Below are 19823 nucleotides of genomic sequence, written 5' to 3'. Positions count from 1 at the left end.
CGGGTAATGCAGCATTGTCTACACACTTATACACCGGGTAAGGTAGCATTGTCTACACACTAATACATCGGGTAATGCAGCATTGTCTACACACTAATACATCGGGTAATGTAACATTGTCTACACACTAATACATCGGGTAATGCAGCATTGTATTCAGGATGCCTACCTGCTGGTCGTACTGACAAAGACGCCAAAGTATCCCTAAGCTGCTGAATTTCCGTTGACGATTTTAATTTTTCTTCATTAATGGTTGCCTGAAGTTGGACGTATTGAGCTTGGAGATCAATAATCTGTCGATTGAGAGAGTCCGGATCGCTGAGCAGAATCCTTCTGTCAGCCGACCGCACGATCGTGTATTGTACACACAGGAACAAAACAGAGAACCCTACCATACTGTCTAATCTCAACACAGCTGTGACGTGTGGCCACTCTAGTACCTATCAATTGTACTGACTATCTGCTTATCCAGAACCAAAAGTAGGTGTGACCTAAATGACACAGAAATCTAACAGAGGCTAAGATGTATGTAAATGCATAACAGTATATTGACACTTGCAATACACACAAAGGGTCCTTATTATCTCCTTCGATCATGTGTTTTTATATACTGTAAACCCGTTTAATATACATATACTCAGGATAAAACGATACACAACTATGAAGCTAAATCAATATGACTTTATTTACATTTAACAAAAGTTTTGTATACAAAATCAAACACACATGTAGGGTAAAACACATCTCACAACCATTTTGTTTTCATATTCAGAAGGACACACATATTTAAACGAAATTTCCGCAATATTAACTGAACAGCAGGCCCCATATATATACAAACATGTATTTACCTACAAACACATGTACACCTATACAGATATATTAGACGCTTTTCTTAAACGGAGAACAAATTATAAAAAGGAGAGACCTTGGTGAATTCTTTATAATCCAGCCACCTTGCGATCCTTGCACATACTGCTGGAATTGCAAGACGGTTGGATGACAGGGACAATTTTATACATCAAAAATAGAGTCTGTCCCTAAATCAGTGCCTAGACAGAGGAGCGACCCCGTAAGTGAATGCTGAATAATTAGTATCCTCTTTACCATTTTTTTCTTTGAAAGAAAAGCAATGTGACACTGTGAAATCTTCAAATAGGTATTATCATACAACGTTCATTTAAATATTTCTAGCTTTAAACAGACAAAGGTAAATAAATCAGTGATTTTTCAAATCATACTTCAACAAAAGTTAAAATAAACAGGTCCTGAGAATAAAAATTGTATCTCAGACCGGAATATAAACAGTCATACTTATGTTAAAGATGTACACATAAAATACAAAAGCGAAGTCGGACCTTTTTTTTCTATTTGGCTTAACGTACAAGTTTTTGATAGGAAGAAGGCTTGAATCACGACTATTATTTTATGCTTCAATAGCTCAAGGACTCACTGATTATATCGTAAAAAAATTTTGTCTTTTTTTTAACCGGTTTCCGATATTTTTATCTTTTTTTATGTTGATTTTTTTTTGATTTTTACAGCTTACGAAAACATTTCGGCGAGAAAACTTCATCTTAATGTCTGATTAAGTTTGTGCTGCTCCATCAAAAATTGCCAAATGTCAAATTACAAAACACAAAAAATGAAAAATATATAGGATTAAAATTGTTTTGATGTTTTGATGAATGGCGACATTTGAAGGAATTCGAAGCTATGACCAGGAGAGGACACGCATTGAAAAACGGTAGAATTGTGTTTTGTAGCCGATTCCAAATGGCGTGTAGCCTCGTTATCAAGTGTGGAGTCCCTAGAAGATATATGGCGCCAAACATTATGCTGTCTTATCCAAAACTGTTTAATGCAATAAAATATTGTTTTTGCATATGGTTTAAATGTGAGAAATTATAAATATAATGGTTTCCCCGTTTTCACTCGTGCTTCACCCTTCTGAAAAATATCGTTTTTTTGCAATACTCGTAAAATATGTATGTTATTCACCGGGAAACTATCGGTGAATTTATTGCAAGTCACTCTAACTAAGAATACATTTATACCAAATACATTAGCTTGAAGAAACTACAGCAAATGTATAGATGTAGGACATGTTTGTTCTGACACAATGACGTAAATAAGTATTCAAATCTTCAAATCACGAAGAATATTTTTAGAAAAATAATTGTAGAATAACCTATGCAGTTATGAAAAATTATAATACATTAAAACAAGCATCTTTAAATACGCCATATGGCAGTGGAAATACCATGAGAAATTTTAACTTAAATGGGGCCACACATGTATTTAGAGAAAGAAAATCCAACAAACTGTACGCAACGGGTGTAATCAAATTGCAGTGTATGATTACAACTATATAAAATACATTAAAAACAACATTGTGAAAGTTTCTCTCGACGTATCATATTTCAGATGCATGCGAGATTCAAAATCATTATTCATATTGGTGATTCATTCAAAAGAATCAGAATAGTTAATGTGTTATTAAAAACTGTCTTTCATAAACATATCCTTTACTTAATCAGATGACTATATATTGGTTCTATCAAATCTGGAAACAAAACACTAATGTTAAGGGATCCTAAATAAACACCGTTATATAACACACTAAGTTCTTTTTATTTCTACACACCTTAAATAATGTTAAGGAATTGTTTGGACGTATCAATGTGATGCACACAAACACATGTTTGTGTTGAGCTTGTGAATGGGTGTCTGATGAATTATATTATCTGATACATCGTGACATAGCGTTGTACCAGTAGGTTTGTTCATGGTCATTAGTACTGTGTACCGTATAAAAAGTATTCTTCTTCCATCAACATTGATAGGTCTATATACAGGTAAACATTGGAGCAATGAGCCTCTCTGGTACGGCACTATAAGGACATCCTATACAGGTAAACATTGGAGCAATGAACCTCTCTGGTACGGTACTATGAGGACATCCATATATAAAAATGACGTAAACATACGTCATTGTGAATTTCTCGAATAATAAAAATAGGTCAAAACAAAACAGAAAAACACTAAACATATTGTTAAATCAATTCATTTGTCAAAATTTAAAAAAATCACTGGCACATAACGAAAGACATCAAAATGTCAACATTTTACACGACTTTTGATTTCATAAAAGAAACTTGAGAACACGCATATGACTGTATATACAAGGTGTTTAATCACGGAACTAACACTATCTATCCCATAGAACTATAGCACTATCTGTCCCATAGAACATTAACACTATCTGATAACATTAACACTTTCTGTCCCATAGAACACTAACACTATGTGTCCCATAGAACTATAGCACTATCTGTCCCATAGAACACTAATACTACCTGTCCAATAGAACACTAACACTTTCTGTCCCATAGAACATTAACACTTTCTGTCCCATAGAATACTAACACTATCTGTCCCATAGAACTATAGCACTATCTGTCCCATAGAACACTAACACTATCTGTCCCATAGAACATTAACAATATCTATCCCATAGAACATTAACACTTTCTGTCCCAAAGAATACTAACACTATCTGTCCCATAGAACTATAGCACTATCTGTCCCATAGAACTATAGCACTATCTGTCCCATAGAATACTAACACTATCTGTCCCATAGAACTATAGCACTATCTGTCCCATAGAACATTAACACTATCTGATAAAATTAACACTTTCTGTCCCATAGAACACTAACACTATGTGTCCCATAGAACACTAACACTACCTGTCCCAAAGAATACTAACACTTTCTGTCCCACAGAACTATAACACTAGCTGTCCCATATAACTATAACACTATCTGTCCCATAGAACTATAACACTATCTGTCCCATAGAACTATAACACAATCTGTCCTATATATCACTGACACTTTCCTTGTACGTTTTATCATAGTAAAGTGTAATGTAACATGTAAATAAAAATGAAATAATTGTATATAAAATGTTTATTACTTACATACATTTCTAATACAGCAAATTTTAGCGTTGTATACTATAACGAAGAGTTCGTTCATGGACGCGTTAGTGACATATATTATAAGCGTTCTTGACCCTATAACTGGCGATCCTGACCTCATTTTAAAAACCAACACTGCACAATTACGTCACTGTTGCTCTATCACACTTACAGATATACATGTATGTACTTATTTCAGCTAATGTTACAATGTACATATAGTTAAACTCTGTAATAGCCATGCCAAGGCAGTCAAATTGATTTAAGCATATTTATGGAAGTGGTATTGTACACACATTTCGGCGATACATATATTAATTGGTATTAATCGATATACACCTTACATAAATTTCGTTAATTCAAATGTCTTGTGAAATAAATATTTAGACAAAATTAGCATGACATCGTGAAAATAAGATCATTATGAATGATTCGTTTCAGAAGAGTGATTGCGAAGGTATGTGCTTGTAAAATAAAGTGGCAAACAATATAAACATGATAATGTATATGAAGTCGCTGAGTGTGTCAAGCTCTTTTAGAGGGGGTTGATTATTGGTAAGCTCATAATTATTATTTCATGTAATATGTACATGTGTATTTGTATAGTTTTAATGACTTATTAAAAATAATATTTCAGGAGCATTCCACACTAAGGTAGTATTAAAGCGTAGAGTATTCGATATAGAGGTAAACAAACGAAGCTCAATATCTGCAGTTAACTATTAATACTGTAAAATACCATTATGAGATAAATACATAACAGAAACAATACAACATCTATGTATGTAGTACAACACCTTAAGGATAAACAGCCGCTCGGCATGAGACAGAATGTACATTATAGTTCCCTTTATCACTTAGTTCAATCATATGTTCATCAAATGTCACTCAAACAGAATTTGACCCATTCACACTAAGAAGAGGTAAGCTGATAAGAATATTAATTAATGACTACTACCATTCAAGATGAAATGTGTGCTAATGTTTTTTTCTGAATCTTAATTGAAAGAATTGGCAACAAATTATGTATGTTCTTGCCAGAATTTTAAAAGTCAAGGTCAGACCAGAAAATATCTATATTTAATATTATCTTTGTGATATCTAACTTTAATTATGACTTTTTTGATGGAACATTTTTTTTGCAAATTCCTTTTCTATAAAAATATTCATAATTGGATGCAAAAAAAACTTAGGTTATAACGCAACGTCAACTCACAAATTTAAATGTTGATACGATCATTAAATGTTGACACGAACAGACAAACCTCGGAACTGTGAAAACTCTAGAACAATAAGAACACAACACGAGTCCCGATGGAGTGCGCATCAACAGCTAATGACGACAATGAATACATTTCAAGTATGAGGTTCTTAAGCCATGACCAATACGTGGTACCTATTGTACATTTCATCAGATGATTATATAATTCACTGGGGGAAATACAGGAATCGAACGTTCTTACCTACCTGTAATAAGTCACCGGTATGTTTATTGTTTGTTTTTGTGTTGGGAGTGTAAATGTTCAATATCAACACAAACAATATAAGCAAATAATCAGAAATAATTCAAACACTTCTGTTACTTTCTCAAAAAAGATAACAAAACTACAAAAGATGGGGTTTTAACAACCACCCACCCTTCACGATTTTTTAAAAAATGTTTGCAGCATTTTAGAGTACACTAAAACATAGCCATATATGTCATTTCTTTTCCAGTTGTGAAATGAAAAAGGTTCACAGGACCTGTAATTCACCTTTTTAGACTACATATATTTAAAGTGCCGCAAAGATAACCCTTGTCTACATTTTGGGAAATATTTTTCCCTCAGATTTGTTGAAGACATCGGTTACTTCATTTCAACATCCATAATTATAATTTTGGGAATGATAACATTACTCAAAAGTCAACTTGGGGGGTGAAAAATGAAGTATTTTTCAATTTATCAAATCTCAGTTTTGAATTTAAGTCATTTAACCATTATGCCATAACCTTTATCCACCATATAAAATTATTTCAAAAATAGCTTATATGTATCCTCTGTACACACAAGTAAATTCAGAAAGAAAAAAAAATCGGGAAAATAGTTTTCTAGCATTATGAACATAGGTAGTGAGAAGTTACAGAAATGATGTCGAACATTCTTAAAGTCATTTTAATGAAAAATAGACTTTTAGAATATACACTTACTTGCAAATAATGTTTCATGTGAATAGGACATAGTATAATATACATGTAATAATAGGTAGAGGTAATTTAGTATCAAGTGATGTTATATATGATATGGAAAAGGCCATACCAGGTAATAGGCCATGATGCAACAGTGTTGGAAGTATTCACATAAAAAAGTTAGTGTTCTCCATTAACGTTAACAATTATATAATATTTTGTAAGTAAAGTTGCTGATATTTGTGTGTGGTTTACTAGTTGTCAGGTCTCTATCCATTAACCTACCTGGTTTGGGTGAGCCTAAAAGGAAACTGTGTTTCTGCCATAAAATAATAGTTCTGCATAAAATGTGTTATATGAATTACATTTACAAATACACTAGTTGACTATGCCTTTTGTTGTCAGCTATGCCTAAGGTATATGGTATTTCAATATTCAGGTGTTATATTATAATTAAAATTTAGTACCAGCCTTATTATACATATTAAATTTAAAGTGTAGAAATTGGCAAGGGTGCCCTTTTGGCCTTTATTCATTTGAATAATACATGTACAGGCACAATGAGGAAGTGACACCAGGTTTTACTCATTTGTGTAATTACTTGATATGTTTACATGTTGCTCAACAAAGACCAATATAGTTATTATTTTAGTCCCTATTAAACAACTATTGATAACACGTTTGGATATTGACTTGCAAAATAAAAAGACATTGGCATATTCAGGGTTATTACATTGTTATGCTGAACTTGTTAATGCGACGGCTTGATTTTGCAATCAAATATTATCTAAGTATATTCATTGACAAGTATTATTAAATGCTGGAAAAACACAACAAATATTAAGATTTGATAAAAAAAAATGTTCATGCTATTTCTGCATTATAGAATTATGATGTTTTCTAAAAGTAACATCAAGCTATATATACACCTTTTGATGATAAATAATTATGTAACTATGCTGTGCATTACCCTTTTAAGTTTGTTTTTTTGAACTGGAGACACTTTTCTCAAACTCAAAAGTGTGCACCATTAGCGTTAAGTAGTTCAAAAACTATTTTCCTGGATTTCAATTATTTTCAAATTTTTCTGGTGATAGAATACATATTGAAGCTAATTTTTAAGTAAATCAAAATGGTGGACTAAACTTATATCATACCAAGTTTTTATATTTGTGGCGATAGCCTGGTTTTGAAATTATTAAAAATCCTCTATTTTTCCCCCTTTAACTTTCTGTATACCAATATACCAATACAAGTTTGATAAAAAAAGAAATATTGTTTCAGGAAGGTAACAAAATGAAAATTTATGAAAAAGGTGGTACAAAAACATGCCATTGACGCATGTTTTGACATATGGTCAGTTCACTGAATATGTGGGCCCTTTGGGCCTTTTTAATCTTAAAGATGAAAACGAAAGTGTTTGCTTTGTAAATGCCATTTATAGTACTACAAACATGCAAGTTTTAAAGAAATCCGTGTGTGTGTGTTTTCTATGGGAAAATTAACATTAGCTGGAACCCCACATAAGATAGTCAGCTCAGACTTATAAACATACAAAATCTACAGTACTTTTACACATACCAAATATACAGTATTTGTACAAAAACCAAATATACAATATTCTTACAGCGCCAAATATCGTGTATGAGGTTACGTTAGGATACCGCCCACCGAGTAACATGTTCTGTTAAAAAAGGAAACGTCGGTAAAAGTGGCCTTGCAATATTGAAAATATTTTTCAGGAGGTCATATTAGTTTTAGCCTCGAATTGATGACTTTGTAACGTTTTATTGAATCACGATCCCTTGCTATTTACTGGTGCCAGTCTCAAACAAGCGTTGAATGCTTTAGGCCGAAAAAGGTCTTGCCTATAAATTCTGCATTTAGTAAGACTTAGCTACCGAAAAATACTGTGTTTAACTTTTCAAACGACTAAACATCGATAGATTTTATATGCAACTAATATATCTATACATGTGATAATACAAAAGGGTTTTATAGATGGCAGCAATGAGACGCTGTATTTTCCTACATGTGTTGTCGCAGATCTCGGTCGGCTTATCAACTATCTGGAAAGTCAGCACAGAATAGTGGGCGCAACTATTGACAGCTTGTTCACACTGGCCTCAAGCTCATGTGTGACTGGCTGACACTAGTGACGGCTCTCGTTATCCTTGGACTTGTACTATACTTGTAACAGTCTGTGGTCTCTTCATATTAACAGTCAATTCGATCATGAACTTCTCAAAGATAAAGTCTATTACTAGAACGAACGGGTGGATCGTGAAGATACACACATATATTGTATGGTTTGTACAATGTGACAGGGACAGAGAGACACGAAGAATAATTTAAAATTCTCAAAATATTATATGTATACACCAGCAATAAGAATGTTACAAGATAAGACTAAATGGACCTTGTACACTAATGGATCACACTACACGTAGGCTTCACAGACCTCAGCACAACTCTTTATTGCATAGCATTTATTGCATAGGTTTCCCAATAGGCTGAACATGATATGTATGCACCAGTGTACATAGAGTGCCGTATCACGTGACCCGTTATTCCAACCTTGGTAAACTTAACAAGGAAATAACGCGAAGGTAAGGAAACTATTAGAATTTCAACCTTAGAAATGCAACAATATTCAGAAAGCTACATGCAAAAAAAACCACTGTTCTTACATATATATATATATATAGCGAACTATTATGTGACGTCATAGTTTATGAAGTCAATACTTCAAATAAACAGTCTGAAGAATCTCCTAGAAGAGATGAAAGTTCTAAAGACTCGTTGTTTAGAATTTTTCTTTATATATAATATATATATATATATGTACAAAACGTATATTAAAATTATCTAAATTCACAAAATCAAACGTTACTTTAACTGACGAAGTGACCATTTAACGATACGAAAAACTTAAACGATATCAAAAGAAATATAAACATATCAAATTATATCAAAAGTCACAAGAAATGCCTTCATGTTTATAAATTAAAATGGAAGTCTACCTAAGATAGCAATATGCACCTAGGAATATTTATCGTATGGAGTAGTATTTCTCTGCATTGAACGACGGTCTTTATACAACATATGATATTATATGAAATGGACGTGAGGCGCAAGGTACCTCTGATGATGAACACATCTACATTCTCACTCTCTAGTCCTCATTCACCTATTTAACGATCTCACTGCAATTCATGACATATACACTATCAAATATCCTTTAAAATATCAGAGAGATCAATCACTTATTTTCAGTCCAATAATGTCGCGGATCCCCCGTGGCAAAGTGTTGTCCTAATACAGGGTCGTGATAGTCCGTTAGAAAGGGTTCCTGGTGACAAAACGTTACTGAAGGAATTTACATCCCTGGTTTCTTTTCCCTGCCAATCAGACATACTCAAGTTCTTCAAAATTGTCTTTGAAACGTAAATGTTACTGATACGATAACAGAACTGCTGTGGATGGTGTAATCGTCATGTCGTACTATCTGCGAGTCCTGCAGGTCGCGCAGCAGTTGAGACCATAGAAATCGTGGTCACAAACATTATGTTCTGGGACCAAATGACACCAGGCATATTTATCGAGGCAGCCAGATCCTGCAAACAAACAAAGCATTCATGACAATCAGTCATATTGATCGTTACAGCCCTGTTCTGTAAACCCATCAAACAACGTTGACAATCAGTCTTGTTTAACAACAATAACAACTTCACTTTATCATATCACAGTAGACATCATGATCAAACCATTGTATCTCACTAACGTTAACTTTTTGTATTCATCATACAAATAGATTTGTGTGGCATACGTCAAATATTCTAATTTGTATGGAAGGTTCGTCCACCAAATTAGCTCGGTTTAGCGTTGGTTGACCGAACATTTACCAAAGTTACATTTGTACAGAAAGTGAACCGGACATTGTTTGTATATGGATTTTTTACAACATTAACACCGATAAACAATGAGGCAACCAAAGTACGTTGTATAAATAATGATATTTTGTTTGTTTGATTTTTACAACAGATAACTTATATATTATAAACATAAGGTTATATGACGCCATAAACAAGCGTGTGTTAATGTATAGTTTTAAAATGTGTGTATATCAGGTTATCCTGAAATCGTTCTTTTGGTATATGAAATGTCAAGTATAAGAAAACAGCAAACTTCATTTCAGTTCTTCCAAGAAGTGCATGATCAGACTATTTGATTGATTCAGCAATAGGATTTATGATCAAACTATTTGATTGATTCAGCAATAGGATTTATGGATACTTAGGCTACAGATGCCACAACGATAAACAGAACAAAGGTGGTCGGAGTAAGCAATCACCACTATTATAAGCGACAAGGAACTATGCCTACCATTTTGTACACAGCTAGCACTACGACAGTTCCGCGACGTCTCTGGCTTCGTTTCCGGATCACATCCGCGGACCGCTTCGCCTCTATGGTTGACGCATTTCACCTGCCTTCTCTGTTCGCCATCGCCACACGTCACTGAGCACTGGAGCAACAGTAACACACAGTCTATACTATGGTCATCGATATCGATGGTAAACAGTTAGGTACGGTAGGAACTATTTTGAAAGTATTAAAACAGATATTCCTAACAAAGGTTATTCATGTTCCAATTAATAAGATTAATAAGATTATAAAATTGAACAATATTCCAGACAGTGTACATCTTGTATAAAAAATATCTATCAAATTCTAGGAAAGAAGAGGCGTAAATGTTATATATGATAAGCCTTCGAAATAACAATAGCTTATCGCTTAATCCATTGTTAAAACTTTTGTCATGGCCACATTAACTATAACTGTAAAAGGAAAATTTCAGATTTCAAAGTACAAACATTGTTGAGAGTTAAGAAAACGCTGCGTAAGCAATGTCAAACACACAAACAAAAAGAACAATGGATGCTTAAAGCAAAAACAAACTGATCCGTACGACTAAGCATACATTTAAGGCGCTTTTTTGTCTTGTACACATTTTATTTAGTGTTTTGGTAAAGGGAACTAAAATTAGTATCGGTTCAATAGTATCAGTTTGCCAGAATAGAACTACATATAAGTGAGGACTTTACACTTCAGAATAGATTAAAACTACATATAAGTGAGGACTTTACACTTTAGATCAAACTCTACATATAAATATAACAGAAGGAGATTGACCAGAGTAACGACATGTCCTTGTTATTATGTGTAAACTTTAAAGTGTCCCACCTGGGACCACGCTGATACCGTCCACCGCAGGGACCAGACGAGCGACATAGGGCAGATCATCAGCTGGCAGGGCTCCGTCATGGCGACGCTGGGTTTGGGAACCGTCTCGCAAAGACTGTTGTTGACGGCCACGTATTTACGTGTCCCCGTAACGCTTTTTTGCCGACATCTTAGGTAACGCGAACGAACCCCTCGCCCACAGGTTTTAGAACACTGCAGAAAAGCATTAAAGGGCTTTAGATTCTTCAATGAGAAACAGGCTTTCAAACAAGCATCAAAACACACAAGGCAAGGACAGATTTGTCTAAGTAAGCCAATCATTGATTTTTGTTGTTAAGTTAGTGTTCTAGTCACTATTTGAATACGATGAAAAAAATCAAAGAAAAGCCACTTTTTGACTAATCAAACGTTTAGAACATAAACATGTATTTAGTTTGATAAATAAATAAAAATGCTATTGAATAAATCATCAGTTGCGATACCTACTAATACTGCAGTACTAAAACACCGCTGTTTCAGGGCTCTAGAGCGAAAAGGCAAGCAGCGAAACGTGTTAAAACTGATAAATAAGAAGTCGAATCTTAATTCAAGCACAATCCAGTTAAGCACCGTTATCGAGTAATATATGATTTCGGAACAGATTCTGCTATGAAAGTACTAGTGAAGCTCAACACTTCAACTTCACACCTCAACAAACGAACTCATCACTTACCGGTCCCCATGGTGACAGGTGCCAATCGTTATTATCTCTGTTTGGACACGCCCTCTTCCGGCACGTTTTGATAATATCTGGTTTGGATGCCTGGCAGCTTGTTTCCTGTAGAAGTTTATAACCTTTGCGCAACCTTTGACGACACGTGACCTTACGTGTTCGTTCCCCGATACCACAGCTAACTGAGCACTGAGGGAAATCAGAAGATCGTTACAGATTAACGTAACACACAGAACACTCAGGTGACTTCACCGTTAAAATTTGGTACTATACCATACAGTTAGGTGAACCTAGGGGCCAAAACGTTTAAAATATCAATGGTTTAAACAAAGGGGCACACTAGAAACGCGCTTTACATTTGTTTCCTTGTGTGACATTATACATTTCCCATGTACTGTATGATTCTATTCTATAACTATTCGATGACGATTTAGGGCCCTACTGTATTATTGTTTTAGGACATCCATTACACTATTCACAACGATTGTTTTTAATATAGTGTACATCTTATACCATGACCCCCTAACTTAATTTACAATGACCTTGTGTGACTCTAACGATCGATCTCATCTTAATACCTCTGTACTTTCCGGAGATGTTTTTATTTTTAGGTTGCTACCTCGCTATTTTTTGCCCTTTAAACAACGGATTACTTGTGTTTCAGGCGGAAGTGTTTATTTGATAAGGGAAGATAATAAGAGGACGAAGCTATACCTTTGACCATTTCCCGGCGTGCCAGTCAGGGTGGCACTCTTGTTCGTTACACCTTCGTGACCGGAGGGGGCGTGGTAGATGTGTGCACGAGGATCGACGTAGCTTCTTATTCTTGGTAGAAGAAATCGTCTGACGACAGTATATTTTCCGCTTCTGATGTCCCCCTCCACAAGTCCTGGTACAGGCTTGCCACTCCTCAGGGATCCACCTAGGAGCGGTAAACCATGTAGAATTATTTATACACCAATATACATAGAATGGAAAAAAATCTCATTCAGTTCCCCCCTTGAACTAGCTAATGTCGGTATGCTACTTATCTATGATTCATCTAGGGGGAAAAACTTAAAATAACTTAATAAAGATATCCAGGAATAAATCACATTCAGTTTAGTCTCATTCAACCAGACGCTTGATCATTTCTACTTCAAGAATTCACAAACAGCAAGAGTCTGGTTGAACAAGACTACATTCAGTTCTTCTGTATCCTATCAGTTCTTTCTGTCTCTCCTCCGCAGTCCAAGCAGTAGTGAGAGAGAAGATACATAGACGTGAATACTTTCAATATGAATAAACAAGCATTACAGAAAACATACCGTTCCACTGCGTACCGGAAAATATCTAGCACAACAATACAACAGAGTGGGTTGATGTTTTAATAAGATATGAATATTCATAAGCAACCGAAATATAAACTTAGAAACATATCTGGTATGTCAGTACATCGTTTAACAAATAGACTGGAACAAGAACAAAATGAAAATAGGACCAAAAAGGAAAGCAATCAGAACGATGAAGCATAGTCTCATTAATAAAATGCTGACAGCCTTGTACAAGTGCTTTTGATAAAAATTGTTGAAAAGAAGAAGAGAAGAATAAAACACTGTAAAGCGAAATATAAATCAGATATGTGACAGCATTATAACATATTTGATGCTTTTGATTCTTTTTCACTAGCAAGACACAGGGTCACATAAGCCTGATGATTCGTGTCATGAAGGAGTTGTTATTTATCTATGTTAGCATTTGGACATATTAAAAGAACATACATGTAGGTAAATGTTAGAAGGATGTTTTTCTACACATTGCTAAGCGGACATGGCAAATGACAGACATCCTGTTTACAAATGAATGTCTTGGTGCGGGGGACATTATTTTGATACAACTCGTAGATGGGTTTTTACGTGCAATGTAAGCTTTAATCCGAAAGACAAACTTCTCCACAAAAGCGTTTTTACTGGAAGTGGTTTTTAATTTTAAACAAAAACATATATTACACATACAATTGTGCAGTGCAGATAATATTGTTAGTTAATTGTTTGTTTTGCTGCTATTGGCGACACAATGTCATCAAATCCGTGACTTTCTGATAGAGAGTTACATGTAGCAAGAGCTAATGACAAATGACGGCGTAGGGAGAATTTTAAAATATGATTTTCTTCCAGGTTTTGCCTACATTTTACACTTCGACACTAGCGCGTTATGCGAAACAAAGTTTGTAGAAAGATGTATTTCTCGAGTTGAAATTCTAAAGTAAAACCAAAGTATCAATCCTACGATATCGCTCATTGTAAGTATAAATAACATCTATATACAGTTTTTATTTGTTTTAAATATAACTTGTGTAGAAATATATTTACTGTGACGTCACGAGTTGTTCATGATGAAAGGAATTGGCTTTCTGCTTTTTGGTTTCCGAGGATTTTTAACAATAAGTGGAAATGTTAATTGTAAGATAAACAGAATATCGCTCGTTTCGATTCCATCTTATTATTTTGAGCGTGTGTAAACCCCTTTTCGTATGGGTCATTTCCAACGTTGGAGATTCAGAACATAATACACATAAAACATACCTTGGTGGACAAGCCATCTCGTTACAGGGAAACATTCCTGTTTCTGGTTTCTCGTCCTGGTTGCATTCCGTCGAGTTCACTTCCTGATACAAATTCTTGTGACATAGCGCAGTTACAGTCTTTGATCCTAAAGACGACACAATTCTACATAAAAAGATGGTTTATTTCTGTGAAGCAATTATAAATAAGCCGGAGCCCAGAGGATAGCCGGGCCAGAAATGGCCAACCTACAAGTTAAAGATAGCCGGGCCAAAAATGGCTAATCTACAAAGTAAAGACAGTCGGGGCCCAAAATAGCTAAATCAGATCAGCTTGGATTTGGTTTGGTTTGGTTAAGTATTGTTTAACGTCCCATCAACAGCTATGGTCATTTAAGGACGGCTTCCCCTGTGTGCAAGATGCATGCGTATAGTGTATGCGTGTGTGTTTTGGGAGGCTACGATATGTTCGTGTTTGTCTCCTTGTGATAGCGCGGAACTAATGCCGACTTTATAGTGCTACCTCACTGAAACATACTGCCGAAGACACCCATCAGGACACCCCACCAGGTCACATTATACTGACAACGGGCGAACCAGTCGTCTCACTCCTAAATTGCTGAGCGTTAAGCAGACTAGAAACTACCATTTTTACAGACTCTGGTATGTCTCGGCCAGGGGACAGAACCCAAAGCCTTCTTCAAAGAGGCGAACGCTCAACTAAAGGCCAAAAGTGAGGCATTGTCAAGGGAGACATTAGGAAGAAGAAAGTAGAGAAAATATAAGATCCCAAATTGAGTAGCCTCTTACGGGCAACAGGTAGAGGTACAATTCTTACGCCCTACCTGCAGGGACAGAGACAGATTGGAACCAAACTGGTTAAGGTAGAGATAGCTTGGAACCAAACTGGTTAAGGAAGAGACAGATTGGACCACAACTAGTTACTGTAGAAACAGCTTGAAACCAAACTGGTTAAGGAAGAGACAGCTTGGAACCAAACTGGTTTACTCCGCTATCTTCATCATTTCTGCAATTTAGGCCTTTTAGATTTGAAAAAACCCAATCAATTTGTGATATATTTATTTAGATGGTTTTAACATTTATGAATTGATAAACAAAAATGTACATTTCTCCTCATAAGCGTAATGTATATTTATTTTTCGACATTTTGTTTTTAATTCTGAACTTTGAGAGGAAGTTACGAAGATCTAAATAAGACATGTTACACACCTCTTGTGGGTGGATCGGGTGTGCTTTAAGTTTATTCCCAAACGGTAAATAATAAACTGCAAGAACACAAATTAACTTAATAAGTTGGATACATTTAACATTTGATTTAGAGACGAATGTTACGCGATTTAAATACAATACATTGCACAACTGTTAAGGGTAAATAAGGACTTCTTAAAAATTTATAAAGATATCTTCAGCGTTCAGGCTAGACTTAACTAAAATCTCTACTCATTTAATCATTGACCTTGAAGTAATAGCAATAATAACTTAATAAAAGTTTCCTGCATTTTTGCTGCGGGTGATGCATGCACAATTCATCAAGACGTATTTAAGGGTTTTAACAATAACGGTTCAGACAAGATTTCACTGGAAATTCACAACTAGCGATTTTTCACGGGTAGAAAGATGGCTGATGAGTTACTTACCCCCCGCGCAGGGTTCGGAACAGGAGGATACTGATATACTCCATGTATATGTCTTGGGGGTTTCCGTCACCATCATCGTGTCGTTAGGAGGGCGGGGCATGTAATACTCGTACGAAATCCCGGTGTTGTGATCTTGGACGAGGATCTGTAATAATTCAACGTAAGGATATCGGTAAGTTTCTGTCTTATGTCAATCAGAAGAATCCGTGCTGATAAGACGCATGCGTACATGTTGTACTTTTCATGGGCCATAAATGCTTGAAAAATTGAAGTCACTTTTTGTTTTGACATTATGTCTTTTCGTAGTACATGCACCATTGTGCTTATTTTGCATTGTTTAGATATTTTTGCTACAATTCTGTTCACATTGATGATGAAAGTAAGAAAAAATTCTGTACGTGTCACGATTGAGTATTCATTTAAAGTTTAAGACTTTTGCTCACAGTTACGTTTTCCTCAAATTTCAATTCCATTTTTAAACTCAAGGAAACATGAAAATCTTATCTTCTGAGGTATAAATCACGTACAAATCTCCTTTGCATGCATTGAAACAGGGTTTCATTACATTTGACAATTTTTGATCAATTTAAATATTCATCTAAAAAGGTGTAAAAACAGTTATCTTTTGTTTGTAGGATTTCACACACGGGTTGCTACAATTTGGTAATTCGGCACCATTTTCAAAAATTGTGTTTTTCTTGTATTCTACGCAATTCTAAAATTGTACTTTTTTGACATTACATTACTCACTAACACGTTAATTGTTTACAGGTGAAAATAATACATAATAATTTAACAAAAAGGCGCACGCGGACAATTGATTTAGAACAAGAAAATGCATGAACAACAAATAAAATTATCAAATTTTCTTATATCAACCGTTAATTCAATAAGAAATGGTGTGAAAAACTTGCTTTACTGAGATTACCATATAATTTAAGGACATTTCACTTCAATATCTTCAATGAAATTCATCAGTTTGGAAATATGTGATATCAAAGTTTCACTTTCTACACAAACAATGTACGTGTTAAACGTAACGCAACACGTTTAGTACATACGTACCTTGACAAAAGGACCAGTTGGTATTAAAACGTTGCGTCAAGTTTAATACGAACATTGTTTGTGTAAAACTTTGATATTTCACTTCCATAATTTATCATTATCGTTGTTTTTGTTCTACATAGTGTAAATCATTGATTTCTAGTAAGTAATCTTTGAAAGAAATTGGATTTATTGTTTTCTGCATAAGGCCAAAACAATTAATTTCACCAAAAATCACATATCATGCAATTTTTGTATCTTTGACCGATCACAGATAAAACCTATCGAACATAGCACATAACTTTTTCTTTGGAATTTATTTGTTAACTGTTTAAAGTTAGGTATGACTTAAGGAAAAATAAAATATAGAAAGTATAAAATCGTGACTTTTCACAATCGCAAATCCTTAACGCGAATGTTTGATATCATGAACATGTGATGCTTTTCGGATGAATCGTATGATGTTTGACCTTTAATGTAAGAAGGCTGACCTTTAATGTAAGAAGGCTGACCTTTAATGCTCATATATAACGTAAGAATGTATAATATGTATCTATTAAAACCCCTCTTTAAATGTTATATAAACTTTGTATCATTCTGTAAATCATTATATAGATCAGACCTTTTTTTAGAAATCAGAATCACTTATACTTCCGTTCATGAGCAGGCAGAAACGATTCTGAGACAAAACCGATTAGGTGGGTATTGGTGTTGATTCTAACTGAAAAGTCCTTTTCCATTAAATATCTGTGTTCAAGTCTCTTAAATTTATCGTTTTAAATCTGATAAAATTCAATACTGTTCGCTATGTCAGTCAGAGGTGATCGAGACATGTTCGAAAAGTTCACATATAGAACGGGAATAATCCTATAACCCGTCAGATTCAGGGGCAGTATGACAAATAATGTTGTAGGGAAAATACATCATTATTGTATCTCTATTTACACGAAAGAGCAGGAAATATTTCTATATCTATATGTTTCGTTATTGTATCTCTATTATACATCTGTATGTTTCGTTTACTAATAGATACACAACATTTATTTAAACATGAACTCGCGAACCTCTATCACAAGATCCTCGGTCAAAGGTCCTGTGCTCACAAGTACTTCCGGTTCATCGTACGCACGCCGGTAGTAGAATCTTGCTCCTCCGAATGTGTATTCACCCGGCCACGCTACACGACGCTGTCCGTTAAGGTAATACTTCCCGAAGATGTCGCGGATCGCTATGTAGTTGGAGGTCAACGACTTTTCTAGGATGCGTATTGAACGAGAATTCTTCGGGAGGATGGCCACCGGAAAGTATGCTGTAAAAGAAAGGATTTCTTAGTAATTTTCTGGGGGTAAGACATAAAAATAAACGAGTACGGCAGGGAGCGGGACTAAGTCCATCATGTGCCATTTAAAGCATCTCTTCCAGAGGGTCTAACAGAGAGTCATTCTGCCGACCTAGGAAAGTCTAAGAATATCTGGGATGTATAATTAGAAATGGGAAAAACAAATGCCGTAGGGTAATTCTCTAGCAAGCGGTACATAAATATGTAATGAAATTATCTCCCCTTTCCATAATTCTTATCATATTCAAATATGTTTAAAAAAAAAGACAAAGGCCGATAGCTTTGTATATATGTATAGTGACGCGTAAGGCTGATAGCTTTGTATATATGTATAGTGACGCGTAAAGCCGATAGCTTTGTTTATGTGTATAGTGACGCGTAAAGCCGATAGTTTTGTATATGTGTATAGTGACACGTAAGGCAGATAGCTTTGTATATGTGTTTAGTGACACGTAAGGCCGGTAGCTTTGTATATGTGTTTAGTGACACGTAAGGCCGGTAGCTTTGTATATGTGTTTAGTGACACGTAAGGCCGATAGTTTTGTAGATAGTTTTGTATGTGTGTATAGTAACGCGTAAGGCCGATATCTTTGTATATGTGAATAGCGACGTGTAAAGCCGATAGTTTTGTTTATGTGTATAGTGACGTGTGAAGCCGATAGTTTTGTATATTTGATTAGTGACGTGTAAAGCCGATATCTTTGTATATGTGAATAGTGACGTGTAAAGCCGATAGTTTTGTATATGTGTATAGTGACACGTAAGGCAGATAGCTTTGTATATGTGTATAGTGACACGTAAGGCCGATAGCTTTATGTATGTGTATAGTGACACGTAAGGCCGATAGCTTTGTATATGTGTATAGTGACAAGTAAGGCCGATAGCTTTGTATATGTGTATAGTGACGCGTAAGGATGATAGCTTTGTAAATGTGTATAGTGACGCGTAAGGCCGATAGTTTTGTATATGTGTATAGTGACACGTAAGGCCGATAGCTTTGTATATATATATAGTGACACGTAAGGCCGATAGCTTTATATATGTGTATAGTGACACGTAAGGCCGATAGCTTTGTATATGTGTATAGTGACACGTAAGGCCGATAGCTTTGTATATGTGTATAGTGAC

General features: G+C 35.0%; 2 protein-coding genes across 2 annotated transcripts in view; both read right to left on the bottom strand.

Annotated features, from left to right (window-relative positions):
• LOC110451107 (short-chain collagen C4-like) overlaps positions 1-423 on the bottom strand; it is a 9813-nt gene extending 9390 nt beyond the window's left edge. Inside the window, exon 1 of the mRNA XM_021498964.1 lies at positions 170-423. Coding sequence (XP_021354639.1) covers positions 170-395 — 226 coding nt within the window. The 5' untranslated portion in view covers positions 396-423. The remainder of the gene's footprint in view (positions 1-169) is intronic.
• An 8613-nt stretch (positions 424-9036) lies between these two features.
• Positions 9037-19823, bottom strand: part of LOC110451110 (A disintegrin and metalloproteinase with thrombospondin motifs 18-like) — a 113537-nt gene continuing 102750 nt past the window's right edge. The window contains exons 17-24 of the mRNA XM_021498969.1: positions 18421-18665; positions 16313-16457; positions 14677-14803; positions 12827-13034; positions 12113-12301; positions 11401-11613; positions 10540-10681; positions 9037-9770 (exon numbers count right to left, since the gene is read on the bottom strand). Coding sequence (XP_021354644.1) covers positions 9658-9770; positions 10540-10681; positions 11401-11613; positions 12113-12301; positions 12827-13034; positions 14677-14803; positions 16313-16457; positions 18421-18665 — 1382 coding nt within the window. The 3' untranslated portion in view covers positions 9037-9657. The remainder of the gene's footprint in view (positions 9771-10539; positions 10682-11400; positions 11614-12112; positions 12302-12826; positions 13035-14676; positions 14804-16312; positions 16458-18420; positions 18666-19823) is intronic.

The sequence above is a fragment of the Mizuhopecten yessoensis genome, unplaced genomic scaffold (assembly GCF_002113885.1).
Source record: "Mizuhopecten yessoensis strain PY_sf001 unplaced genomic scaffold, ASM211388v2 scaffold5803, whole genome shotgun sequence".
Classification (NCBI taxonomy): Eukaryota; Metazoa; Mollusca; class Bivalvia; order Pectinida; family Pectinidae; genus Mizuhopecten; species Mizuhopecten yessoensis.
This window is presented reverse-complemented; position numbering and strand designations above follow the sequence as displayed.